Source organism: Patiria miniata, unplaced genomic scaffold, assembly GCF_015706575.1.
Source record: "Patiria miniata isolate m_02_andy unplaced genomic scaffold, ASM1570657v1 HiC_scaffold_24, whole genome shotgun sequence".
Taxonomy (NCBI): domain Eukaryota; kingdom Metazoa; phylum Echinodermata; class Asteroidea; order Valvatida; family Asterinidae; genus Patiria; species Patiria miniata.
Window position 1 is genome coordinate 21,310,115 of NW_024037063.1, and position 14,161 is coordinate 21,324,275.

Genomic DNA, 14,161 nt, shown 5'->3' on the forward strand with positions numbered 1-14,161 from the left:
TTTAACTTACGACTTGACCACATATTCACAGGTGTCTATTAGGACAAACAGCGACCAAGTGATTCCGAAAATCCGATGTTGCTTTACGCTGTGATGGTGCCGCTTTACTTGCAAGTGATTCTGCAGCACATTTCACGTTACTGGACGAATTGCCCATGTCATAGTCACGTGTGTATTCAAATTAAGTTGACCCTTAGATCATTTGTTCTGCCACGCCGGTACCTTCGCTGTGGCTGCACTGGCCAGGGTACGTGGTCACCGGTCGGCACCGGTGCAGTAGGCAATGTTACTTGACATGGCTTAAAAGGTGGTTTGTGCAGCCTCTAGTTTGAAAACGGCCTTATCACGTACGCAACATGATATAATGCCAATGATGATTCATGTCATATAACAGCTATGAATGTTAAGATAAGGTTGTTTAAATTGAAAACGTGCTTTCAGATTGAAATGGCCGAGGGCAAAGTGGTTCCTACATTTGGGAGATTTGCAGATGTAGTTGTGTCTCTCAGTAGAGGCGACGTCACTCCATCCGCCATTCACATCCAACAGGACGCCATTGTTGTTTGCATTGTTATCATCAGTAGGTTCATTGACATCCCAGTTCACGTAGTCCATCAGACTCTGATCAAACCAGGTATTGAAATCATCTGAAAGAAAGAAAAAATGTAAATTTTTTATTATACTTACTGACCAATTTACGCATGACTGGACAACACGAACAGCATACAGAGTTGCACCCAATGTTGAGGGAGTGAGAAAAGATAAGCGGATGACCTTATGTTGATGGCACTCACGACAGAAGCCCTACAAGTAATCCTGGCCATACATGGACGGTAAGTGCAGCTGCCTAGATGCATTTGGTCACGAGATATGACTGTGCCTTCTCGTCCTCTCTGGGCATGACCTGGTGACAAATGAGGAACTGGAGAGATGCATTGGAGGTTGCTGGACTTTTTCGTCCGACACAGTATTTGTGCACAGGGCAAGCCGGTATGGTCATGAAGTGCAATATAGAAGTCTCTCGCTCGGCTGAATAGATCGTGGGGCTTCCGGCGAATATAAGGAAAGGATGCTGACGACCTCTTGATAGATGGGTGACAACCTGATAAGGTTGAGCGGTCTCTCAGCTGATGAACTAAAGGCCGTTTGACTGCGGAGAATCCAAATTCAACAACGCTCAGCACTGCCGATCCATTGAAGCAGGCACCTATGGGCCAAGCAACGCCTCTCTGCAGCATGATGATGATCAATTGTATACATCTGCTGAATGCAAGTCCACTGTTGATTCCTGGGTTCAATATCATTTGGCCGATAACAGAACAATTACTAAACGGTAATTTACAACCTAAAACAACAGTTGAAAGATGGTAACGTGACACATGCTGCAAGACTTGTTGGGTGTTGTGTTGAAAATTGTGTCTATGCTGAGCAAGGTTGTCCACTTACTAACTCCACAGCGCACATCATATGGATCAGTATTCTGTGCTTACAAACGCTAGAGTATTGTGCAATAGGCCTATTTCTGCGGGCAGCAGCAAATATTCAAATATTCAATCACATGGATATTTGAAAATTTCAAATAACCTTATTCAAATGTGCTCACTCAACGACCACATCATATACTCACCTGCATTGCGAGTTACCCCAAGCCAAATCTGGGCGTTTTCACCAAAGACTTCTTTGGTTTTGGCCTTAATGAAATCTTCCTCATCTTTGCTGTGAATGCTGGGCAATTTGCCTCCGTCGTGATTAATGGCACATGTTAGATCTCCAGCTTCTTGCTTTATCATTGTGGCCGATGTATTGAACAGGTAGCAGTCATCCAATCCTGGAAATTCTACGTAATCAGGAGGACAGATCCCTCCCCTCTGCCCTGGAACATATGGCGGAGTAGCTGATTAAAGAAATAAAAACAGAGAAGTTGATTTGTCACGATGCGTGTCGGGTTATGGTCTTTTTGTGCCATTCCTTGGGATGTACGTTGATTTTTGACATGTTGGCAAGAAACTTAAGGTTTACAAGTAAACACATATTGTTGCTAATATGGTATGTTAACCACAATTAGAAACGAAACCAAAAAAACCTGAAATCCTGTGATGGCATAAGGAATTAACACTTTCCTACCAATTACTCTACCGAGCTCACAGGCCTAAAACTTCAGAGCTGGTCTTGGCTGCAAGTCAAGATTAATTAGTTGACGGTTGCTCTGTCATCCAACTTACAGGGGTATTTGCAGAAGTAGTAGTTGTAAACGTAGCACTGACGGACAGCCCAGAAGCCATCACGAGTTAGTGCCACACAATCTCCATTGTTGTTGTTTGGTTCATTGGGACCCCATTTGGTGAAGGTCAGCGGCCATTTGTCAATCCATTCAAACACTCCAGTTGCCTTACAATTTAAAATAGAGAATGAAAGAATATACATATATAACAAATTCCTATAAATCAGTACACTTGAGGACAAGTTACTAGTAAGACGGTCCTGTCAATATGTAGTTTAGCATGTATTACTATACCTCATACATATTCATGATCGAGAACACTCACTGGTCAATTCACCATCACGTGCCAGATGTTATTTTTTTCTGTTTACCAAGCGCGCGCGCGAGGATTCACGCACAGGGTAAATACGCATGCGTAGTAGACTGTCGCATGGATTACCCGTGCGACAGTCTACTACGCATGCGCTTTAGAAAGTAATCGTGGAACTGTCGCACGGGTGTAGTACGCACGCGCGAACATCGCCCAAACGAGTAACACACGATGAGATGGTTGCACGGCGCGTTATTTTCCCGAGCGAGCTCAATGATGCCAAACTAGAAAATATTTATTGACAATAAAGATGCCTCATGTACAAAAGAATGTTGTACACAAACTATTTACAGCTGCACTGCATTGTAAACGAACTGAACTAGTGAAGTTGAGCAATACGATTCTTTTGGTGAACTGGTGAAGTTTTTCAAAAAAAAAAATGAGGTGCATACTGCAACGTAAAAAAAAGAAGCAAATCGGCGTTGAATATGTATGAGGTATAGTAAAACAAATATAACATGGTTTATTTCGGGTGGACAGCCGATATTCGCTCCCCTCGGTATTGGAAGTTGACAAACTAGTTCCCTCGGCTTCGCCTCGGGAACAAGTTTGTCAACTTCCAATACCTCTGGGCCGGGAGCGAATATCGACTGTTCACCCTCAAACCATGTTATATTTGTATACTGTTTCTTATCATATGTCTATCAACTGCACTATAATGGTTTCACACGAATATTACGTTTGAGTTGACATGCATTGTTAATTCATATTAGGTCAAGGATTTGCACTACTGATCAGGAAGTTGTGTCCAGATCTTCAATAGTAACCTTCCACCATGTTACCAGGAGTACATGTTCCTTATTATCTTCTGGGGCAATTGTGGAAATCAATATAAAATAGATATGCAATATCGCCTCAGATATCCTGATGATCAATATATATGCTTTTTTGCATAAATCCACTGCCCCATTTAAGATTTTCCACCATAAATCAGTGGGTACTTACAGGATTACGCCTCATTCCCAACCAGGCTTCATCATCTGAAGCATCAGTACCAGCTTGGTACAGGAGGTACGTGAATAGCGCCCCCGCGTATCGGTCATTCACTGACAGCAAGCTACCATCCCTACCATGGCAATCCTATTCAAGACAAAACATTCTTGAGGTCAGATGATATCAAATCAAAACAAGCCCTCTCAGGTAAGGCTGTGATCTGTCAACATTTAACTAATCTTGAATATGAAAATTGGACTATTTACTATTATTTTAGTTTGCCGGGCTCGATCGTAACTCAGGCTGGACAAGCAGGACTCAAGACAATAGGATTATTCATATAAGTCCAATGCTGTTTCTGTCTACTCTCCGCATGCACATCTAATACCCTTGTTTGCTTTATGCATTTTGAACTATATGCTCAGCCCAGTTTGTAATTCATGGCAAATTTTAGAGAACAGCTTATTTGTCAGGGGTTGCAGGTGAAGTCACATGAAATTGCTACCGATGACCTCACAAAAACATTTCATTGCATTTGCCTCAATGTTAATTATAATTAAGGTCTTGACAAAGTATGCGTGGTTGATAAGTTGATGTTTCATCGTGTACGTACAAAGCTGGCGCTATCAAATGAGCGCTTGTAAGTGCTCTCCATGAGGAAACATGTGTCAAAGTAGTTGGTGTACTTGGTGTCTGTACATGGGTTTCCTGGTAGGGGAGGAGGGTCGCCACCACTCATCACTAAAAAGGTTGAAAGTAAAACATAAGGAAGTGTGTGAATGCACTGAGAGGTGTCATTGAAAACGTATGGACTTAACATGCAATTCTAGTTTCTACCCCTCCTGGCAACCTTTCCCGACCCCCTTGATACATGTAGGTAATTGGGAGACCATGTGTACATGTACACTACAAAGACAAGAAGAAATAAAGTCAATGTTGGAATGATGCAAGTCAAGTTTAGGTCGTACCTCCGGGTGACATGATGGTCACATGGCACCAAAGGTGACGCTATACAGGTACCATGTTTTCCTGAGAAGGTAGAAAAACACTTGCCTCTCATACTCCTGGACTATGTAAGCAATCTTGTTTCACTAAATGAACAAGAAAATGGCATATAACAAAATCAGAAACTACTACTACCTAATGGTGACTGACAGAGGTAGGCTCTTCGGATAGTACACGTGGCATCATTCCACAAACCCGGGTCATTTGGATCATTCATCATCGCCACACAACTAGCAGAGTTCTGTCAATGACAAGAGTAAATTCACTTTAGTAAACCTTTCTGTCGTGTATATTTTGTCATTGAGTGCCATAAAATTATTTTTGCAGTGTTGACCTTCCATAGTTTGTTAACCCCTCGGTTAGCAAAACGTGTCAACCATGAGTTAGCAAGAAACGGTCTACAGTAGTAGTAACACTATGGGCTGTGCATCGGAACTGGTTACTTGAGTACCAGACTGCTGTTGTCAGGAAACGATTCCAGACTATGGAATCGAGTACCTGTAACCAACATTATGTATTACTTAAGTCATTAACAATGAAAAAGAAAGGTGTTAAATGTCATTTGTGGAGAATTTTCAAAATGAAAACCAGGCTACATGGAAAAACAAAACCGATTCACGTTTATGACTTTGCGACCGGTTACTTTTATAGGCAAGATTCAAATAACAAGATAATATGTGGTAATAAACCCGCGCAGCTGCCAAAGCCTGCGATGAGCTTTAAAAGAAAGGTACACTGGACACGTGCAAGACACGTGTTTACCGGATCAGTAATTGGCAAAGCATTGTCAGGTTGGCCTGGTGCCCAGCTCGTATAGTCCAATCGTGTTGCATCAGTCCAGTGATATTGATCGTGGACGCCTATACCATTCAAGCCAATCCATGCTTCCGCACCTACTCCCTTGATTATGGCCGTCAACAGAGCTGAAGCAGATACAAACAAAAATTAAACCATATACAGTGTGAAATGGACTTTTGATGGGTTTTTTTTTTTGGGGGGGGGTTCCAACAACAAAGAGTCATTCAAGTTGGCTGCTGCAAAGGAAAGAAAGAAATAAGAAACAATGGACTACGATTGAATCTGTACGTTGAATATCTTTGTAGTTGTCATTTAGTTGCTAACTTGAAAACCAGTTTGTAGTTTATTTGTTTGATTTATAAGTTAACGTTTAAGCAATGTAAAACAAGTCTCATGCAATGTTACAAATGGGAAAATGGGAAGCAAAATTTTCAATAGAGATTGTAAAATTTTGACTAAATAAGGAACAACTGGTGTAGTTAATTACGATCGGTAGTGTGATAACTGTTAGGCCATCATATACTTTACCCCTTATACCTGCCAGACTCGACACGGTGCATCAGGCGTAAACGTCTGTGGGACCTTGTTGCTCTGAGCCATCAACACCAATGCATAAGCGGCAGATTCTAAGGCAATGAGAGCTAGTATCATTGTGCAATGATAGAGCGGTATCCTGCTGCGGATAACATTGACCACGGACTCTGAGGCAATTTTCCCTTGAGATGTTGGCCTGATGGATCATGCATGCTTGTCAATTTGACAGGTGTTGCATGTTGCTGCATTTATTAGGGCTTTTTTTTTTAGCTAGGATACCCTGAAGGATTACGATCAATTAATCGAAAAATGAATAGACCGATGATTTAATCACTGGACTCAACAGTCCTGGAAGCAAAACCTATTGTGTGTAGGTTTTTGTTTTGTCCATGTGGACCTCACCTTGTTGTCCAGGGTTGCTCACTGTGGCAAGGGTTGTCCCTGCAACTGAAGCCGTCTTACAATCATCTCTGGCATGAATCCAGCCCTTACGTTGACTTTCATCTCTGCCTCTCAAGCTGAAGCACATGTTGTCCAGTCTGAAGTAATCCTGGGGGCACTCGCCAGTGGTTGGATAGCCAGGTAAAGGCTGAAGTGGTATAGTTGAGATCTCGTTGCGTTTGCAGACAAACTTGAGTGAATTCCCACAAGCACTTCTTCCCCACTCTCCGTCTGTAAATAAGACAATCCCCAAAGCATGTGTTGATTGCTATCAACAGCAGTCACTGGCATATTACCACTAGAAGCAATTCCGGGTTGTGAACCATGGAAAGACTACTTTGACCAGTCCAAGCACACTAACTGTACACCCACGGCCCCTTGATGGTGAAAGCATTGTGCCAGCTATTGCTCAGATAATCTGGCATGGGGTAGTTGCCTTGTACAATAGCTTGCACAATGCTGTTGCCATTGGAGGGGGCCTTTGTGAATGTACAGTGATTGTTTGTTTCGACTAATGGTCTGCAGTATTTCCAAATAAAGCAGTAAAGCAGGATTTGCAACTCCAATGGTACAGTAACGTTATATTGTGCAAATCTCTAGAATTAAACAATAAACTTAAATAGACCCCTTGCATATCTGAAACCACATGTGAGGCAGACCTTTACATGTATTCCTCCGTAATTTACACGAGTAAACAACTTGTAAATTCATTGTTACTGAATTTTAGTAACAAAAACTGCCCTCTGTGAGGGGCACAGAGCAAAGGGTCTATGCTTACTCTGCCATATACGCAGTTCTGTACAATCTTCCTCATCAACCACGTTTTCTGGAAGTTGACCACCAGGGAATTCCGAGTAGTCGGTATAGATGTCAAACCAAGTGCCATCACTCCAGCTTTGTGAATGGAAAAATAAAAGAGCAATGTTAGAAATCAAAATTTCACGCCTGGTCTCATTGGTACATTGTTTTTGCCACAACTCACCTGATTTGGACACGGCCCAAGTTTCTTGACATGATCTCAGAACGTTTGGCTAATTATTGTTAAAATGAAGGATCATATCCGCCTCTTAATCACTGACAGGTTTGTGTTCCATGCTTGAGTGGTGAGGAGGCTTGTATATTAGCAATTAGGAGTAAGGATTAATGAGTCCTTTTGACACAGTTCATTGGGATACACACGTGCATCTGTCTGCACTGTGAGCACAAGTGCCCACTCAACAGTGACCGTGAGAGAGTCCGACAGACACGTGACTGCTACCATACAGGCTGGTTCCGAGTCAATTAGACAAGAATTGGAAAGAGGGTCAGTGGCCCGTCTGGAGGTAATATACAGGGTGAATCAAAGAGAAGGTGACATGAAATGATAAATGTTCCCCTTAAAAAGCAATTTAGTTTGATACGCCAATGCAGCATGTAACTAAGCATTTTATTCCAATCCTAAGTTTAATTACAAGAAATAAATGGTAATAGTATAATATAATTTAGAGTTTCATGCCAGGGATTGTAAGTAGGGTTTTGTTTTAGAACATTTTTGGAATGTTCTCTAGCTGCTGCTGTTCTTAATGTAAATACATATAACTCACCGAAACCCTGCGCCTTCATCCCGCAAACCAAGCCAGTAACTCCTTGCCAAACCGAATGCCTATAAACAGTAACAAGCATAAAATCATGTTACCAAAATGTCTGTTGGATTTGTCAACAGAGTTTGGGTTCACAAGAACAAAGAATGTTTTCAGTGAATTAACACGTTAGTCGATAGACATGCCAGTTTCTCGGGGGAGGAGGCTTCACAACCTTTTGTCTGCTTTGTGGGGGAAGCAGCCACTTAGCGGGCAAACACCCACCTGTCATCCGCTTAGCAGGCAGGTCGCCTGCTTCGCTTAGCACGCATCCAGCTGTCACTTTAATATTTTGCGGGCTAGTCACCCGCTACTTTTAGAGCGTGCCCGCCTGTCATCAACTTCTTGGGTGAGACATCTACGATCAGCATCAGCAAATGTTGAAACAGACACACACACACACAAATGTATATTTGCCTGCAATCGGGGACCCCATTGTCCCCATTTTGTTTGTACCCTAACTTCCATATGTACCCTAACCTCCCATATGTGTTGTACACGAATCCAAATTAGGGACCTCTTGGGAATTGGGGACCCTATTGTCCTCTTTTGTTCAACGTCCCCTATTGAATGCAGAAACAAACTCAAATAAAACACATTATATAATGAAAAGGGAAAGCAAAAGATGTAATACACAATTGAGCACTAAGTGTCAACACGTACATAATTGAGCAATAAGTGTCGAATAGAAACAGAGTATAGGGGCACTTGATAACTAAATTGTGGATCAAATCAAATAAAAAAAAAAAAAATATTTAAATGTATAAGCAGATTAAAAAAAATTGAAAGAGGCTCCCAGGTTGAAACATCGGTTTTTGTAGGTGTTATAGCTTTTAAAGGTTTGGCTGTGAGGCCTTCCCTCTAAAGCAAATGAACACTGTATAGACATAACATTAAAAAACAAAAACAATATAATGTCCATGACATAGCCAATGCACAATAATGTCTAATTATTGATCCAAAACTCCGATTGTGTAATCTCTATGACCATTTAACTTAGATTTAAAAATGAACTTGCAGGTTTATGCACTGAGCTCGTAAAGTGCAAAAACAGTTCTCTGATTTATAATGTGTGTGATGCTGGAATTGCCAACTAGCAAATAATCTTCAGCAACTGTACATGCAGCAGGAAACTCTTTGCACATAGTGTGGGCTTTAAATATAAAAGCATCCTGTGACTATAGATTTAACACAGATGTAATGAGCACAAGTGAAAAAGTGTGCTCGCTAAAGCTATGGAATTGGGCTCTTACAATGAGACACACCATCTATCATCTACAATGATTGTAACACAACAAATGAATAAAAACGAAGGAACAGACTTTTAAGTCTGAAGTAAAAGAAGAACATTTCCTTGTCCAAGTGAAACAGTCACACCTTACCAATTTCTTAGGTTTGTTTGTCAGAGTATGCCGACTTTACGAGCAAATCAACCCATACCTGTGACACAACGGTAGAAATAACTAGGCACCCCACAAAGTGTTCTGAGGTGTGGCACTATATGTATCTTTCAGTTGGATGCCCATGATTGTGAAGTAGTTCCATACAATCAGCATAGAATAAAATCTGATGGATTACTTACCAATGTCCGCACCAAGTTTTGCTCATCCAGATCCTTGGCAGTTGTCAGGTGGCCACCATATTCACGACATTTATTCTCTGCTTCAGTCCAGGTTTTGTCAGACTGTGTAGGTCCCAAAAGAGTACTTGGAAAGTAGCACTGATCTCTAACTTTTAACTCTTCAACATTCCAGCCACAAACTGTATTCAATTATAATTTTAATATAAGCAAAGTTTTAAACCCAGTCATCAACAATACAATCAAGTCCAAAGCTTCCTCTATTGCTTTCCCGTTCATCATCATGCACCTGTCTCTCTCAGCACACCTTCATAAATGTTTAGCCGTATCTCGTGAAATTACAGCAAATTTCTGGGAATGGTGCCAAGACTTTACTTGAAATTTTGAAAATGAGAGCTTGCATCAATTGATCGTTTATGTATATGCTCTCAGCTATTCATTTTGGGAAACAGGCACCAATATTGTTTTCCCATTCAACATAAAAAAACTTTGTAGAATGTTGAGTTTGTAACCAGTATAAATACCATGTTGAATAACATCTGACTGACCTAAAGCAAGTATGTGAATCACTACGAGCATTATAAATATCGATTCAGTTATTAGATATAACCAGTCACATTAACACATCTTATCATATGAAGTTCTCAACATGTCAACAAAATGTTCCACATGAAAAAAAATAGATATGTAAATATACAGGGTGAGTAAAAAACGGCATTTTTTTAATCGAAGTCAATTTTAACAGAAATACAATAAGGGTGGCCAAAAAATTTTACCAGAATTATGTCACGGCTAATCTGAATAGATAATGCAAATTTAATTAATGTGGACCTAAGCATTGCGATTATGTAAGCTCTTGTTCATTGTGTCCTCAATTTATTACCTTTTCAAATCCTATTTCACATGTGATCCATACTGATCATTGGGATGAGTGCTGATAAGAATCTAAATGCTCTGTGGCATACTGTTAAATAGTACTGATATGGGATTACAGGCTGAATTGTGTATTCACCTCGATGGCCTTCAAGTTGAAGGAAGAGCAGCCAGGCAATGATTTCAGGCAACCACGATGCAAGGAGGTACTGTCTACTTCAAGAGCTTGCAATTTGGAACGGTAATAAATTGAGGACACAATGAACAAGTGCTTACATGATCGCAATGCTTAGCTCCACATAAATGCATGATATATTCAGATTAGCCGTGACACAATTCTGATAAAATATATTTTGGCCACCCTAATTCTACTTTTGAAAAAAATGACTTTGATTAAAAAAAAGCCTTTGTTTTACTCAACCTTTACATTATAGAAATATAAAAATTAATGCGACTTACACCTTGACTGGTAAGTGGGCTCTGAAATACACAAAAACACAGATCAAATAATTAAAATAATAATTAAGCATCTGGAGTGATGTGAATGTGACTGTTTCACAAATGTTTTGATATTGTCAAGCAAATAATCTCTGAAATTTAAAGACGTGAAAATGGGTGGCTTCGAAATCGAGAACCCCTCCTGAATTCGTTGCTTGAGACCTGCTGGAATTAACCATTGTCCTAATTTCATCCATTAGTCATTGTGGTTAGTGAAATATTTTGAAAGCAGCATTCTAGCTTTCACCACCTCTATTTGCTATCTCACCTTTCACACTTGTAAAATATTTACTGTTGCCCGTGAAGGGGTCTCTGATTTGTGAATATGAAATTTGAAATCTAACATTCGAGTCAAAGCAATGCAGAGCGAAAATGTAAGTGACTTCATGTTGGTTAAAGTTCAGAATTTTAGGCTTCGGTCCAAAAGTTGGGCCACCGGTATAAAATAATCGAAAAGAGCAATGTTTATAGCGATTTTTTGCAAGAGATACACATCTAGAATTGGAAAATGTGAGATAGCTTTGTAGTGTGAGCGGTGGTAGTTTTTTGGGTGTTATCACTTTTATTTTCAAAATGGCCGCCAATATGCTTGAACCGGATTAATTATATTTGATAACAAGCATGTTTTATCTGCCATTTTTTAATGAGTGATAGCACCCAAAAAGCTGCTACCGCTGCTATGCTATCACATATTTTCCAACTAAAGGGTTGAATACCTTGCCCAAATCACAATGACCAATTTTCCCCTCATTTGGTACCGACCAAACCCCGAAGTTGATGGCCTATATTAACTGTAGTATACTCACGTTTGGGCAGTTTGCAAACAGAGAAGAGGGCACTGGACTGGCACATTTGGTCAAGCCAGGCCCCTGCACCTGCAGAGGTAGTGGACATGGCAACACAAGACTCCAACAAAGCTGCATTTGGATCATTTCCGTCAGGCTCGCCTGCACTCCAGCGGGCGTAATTCAACTCTTTCTGATCAATCCACTCAAATGTGCCTGAGAAAAACAAAACAGACATGTATGTTCACTCAAAACTGAAAAAATGCACAGAGCACTTTAAGGACGTATCCATAACACAGACAATGCACAATGTTCAGAAATGTCTTTCAGAAATGACAGAGAGAACGTGTGCACTAATTGCATCATTTTGTTAAATGCAAACGCACAACTATAGGTGCCTTTATCTTGTGTACACGAGTGCAGATGTGAATAGAGAATGTGTGAAAGTAAGCAACAGTACTTTTCTCATCAGGAAAAGAGAGACTGATAAAATGACACACTTTAGCCATTTACCTTCCTAGTCTTAATTATTTTAAACTTAAAAAAATCATTCAGAATCTGCCTTTAAACTTTTGCCCACGTAGCACCCACAATTCAAATTGAATTGTAAGGATAGAAGTTAAGGTTTAGCTAGTGTGCAACCTTATTTTTGTTCAAGTATGACATTTCTGTAAATTTGGAATACCCATTTGAAATGGCACTTTTCCTAGGGAATAGGAACGCTGCAATGTTATTATGAATTCCATTCATAACCAGAAGATTGTACTTAATTATCACTGGTGACAGCTCTACATGTATGTGTAGAACTCTCTACACGCGCATCATTTATCTGTGTTGATAGGACGTACCTCAAGTTTCTAACTGTATAAAGAAGTTTATTGTGTATCACAAAGTCCATAACTGACCCAACGTTGATGTAGTTGTATCGCCACAGGCTCAGTAGCGGGTACTACGGGGGGCGTGGACGACATTTGTTCCCCAGTTTTGTCCTAGCCCGCCCAGTTTGCCTCCAAGTTTTCCCGAACACTTTATCTACAAGTTGGGATTAACTATGTTTATTTTTCTTCACTAAGTTCGCTGTTGATTAAAGATTCATTAGATTTGGGGCCAATGAACGCATTAAAACATTGGTACTTGAAACAACACACGTCAAACATGCATTTATGCAGCCGTAGATAGTGTGCAACCAACGTCTTTGTACATTTGTTCTACATTTGTTATACACCATTCTGCGGTTTGGTACGTTTCTCATTCATAAAAACGACTTCACTTCTTAGTTGCCCTAGTGGTTTATTTCCGGACCATTGACAATGGTACGCATGCGCGTACACAGTCTTAAGATTTTTGACTGCCCCCCCCAATAAAATATTTCCTTGCCCCCAAGCCCCCCCCCCCCCCCCCCCATGTAGAGTCCATGCAGTCCATGTTAAATATGAACAAAACTGGTTACCACTTACCCCAATCATCATTGCCAGTCTGAACACGTGTCAGTCCAATCCAAACAAATTGTTCTACTGGGTATTTGGCTTTGGCCCTTTCATAAATGAATTGGTTGTCAGCTGATGAAGTGATGCTTGCAAGCATGGCACCCTCATACATCCGCATGCATCTTTGTATGAACAAGAAATATAAACCCTAATTGGCTGCAATGAACCATTTATAGTTTGCGCAGTCTGTGTGGCTGTGCAGACATTGATTTTATCTTCCAGCCCATCCAGTAATTATTTGGATTGCAATCTGGGATGGGAAATTTCCAAAACAGATAGGTCAAAATGAGAGTGACATTCCGGCTCAAAATTGGCAAGTTCAGGCCTTGCTATCATTCACTGTAAACAAGTTATAACATAGCCTTGGTTTTAAGGCTATGCTGTGTCAGCGAGCAGACATCTGTGGTATGTATGTACGAAACCCACTGTATAATCAAACTACATGTACATGTATGTATACCACATTACATTAATGAACGTAAATAAGCACGTCATTCTTGCCTATACATATGTATATAACTAGGCAAATCACATTACAGTCAGCCCAAGATCATCACAAGTCATCATGTCAAGTGGAGAGTCATCCTATTCAAATGAATAATAGACAATAGACCCCTTGCACAGTCCACCCACACAGAGGAAATGTTTTGTCATTTAAATTAACACAATTTGAGGACCTGTCCTATTGATGTAAGGGGTCTTTGCATGTCTGTGTCACTGTTCCTCCCCTGGCCTCACCTGAAATTAGCCTCTCCCCAGTCTGTCTTTCTGTCAGAGAAGTAGTAGCAGTTTTCATCTTGGGAGATCCAGTCACTATTGGGGCAGGGTAAAATCACCGTAGCTGGGTCAGGAGTTGGGTAGGTCAAGGCTGACAGAATGACAGAGAATTGCCGAGTTTAAGAGTTGCCAGTGGAATGAGGACTGGGGTGAGGATGGATAGGGCTTAGATAGTGGAGTGGGACTGGGGTGGGGGTGGGATGGGGCTTAGACAGTGGAATGAGCTGGGGTGGGGCTTGGG

General features: G+C 40.7%; 1 protein-coding gene across 1 annotated transcript; it reads right to left on the minus strand.

Annotated features, from left to right (window-relative positions):
* Nucleotides 1-6: 6 nt before the first annotated feature.
* LOC119732363 (macrophage mannose receptor 1-like) lies at nucleotides 7-11,765 on the minus strand. Its single transcript, XM_038205821.1, has 13 exons — nucleotides 11,678-11,765; nucleotides 10,833-10,853; nucleotides 9,504-9,682; nucleotides 7,081-7,333; nucleotides 6,264-6,533; nucleotides 5,292-5,452; nucleotides 4,665-4,770; nucleotides 4,138-4,265; nucleotides 3,537-3,671; nucleotides 2,223-2,388; nucleotides 1,628-1,894; nucleotides 432-647; nucleotides 7-35 (listed from the first exon to the last, which is right to left on the minus strand). Exons 1-13 carry the CDS (start codon nucleotides 11,763-11,765, stop codon nucleotides 7-9), a joined length of 2,019 nt encoding a protein of 672 aa, XP_038061749.1.
* Between the last annotated feature and the right edge of the window lie 2,396 nt (nucleotides 11,766-14,161).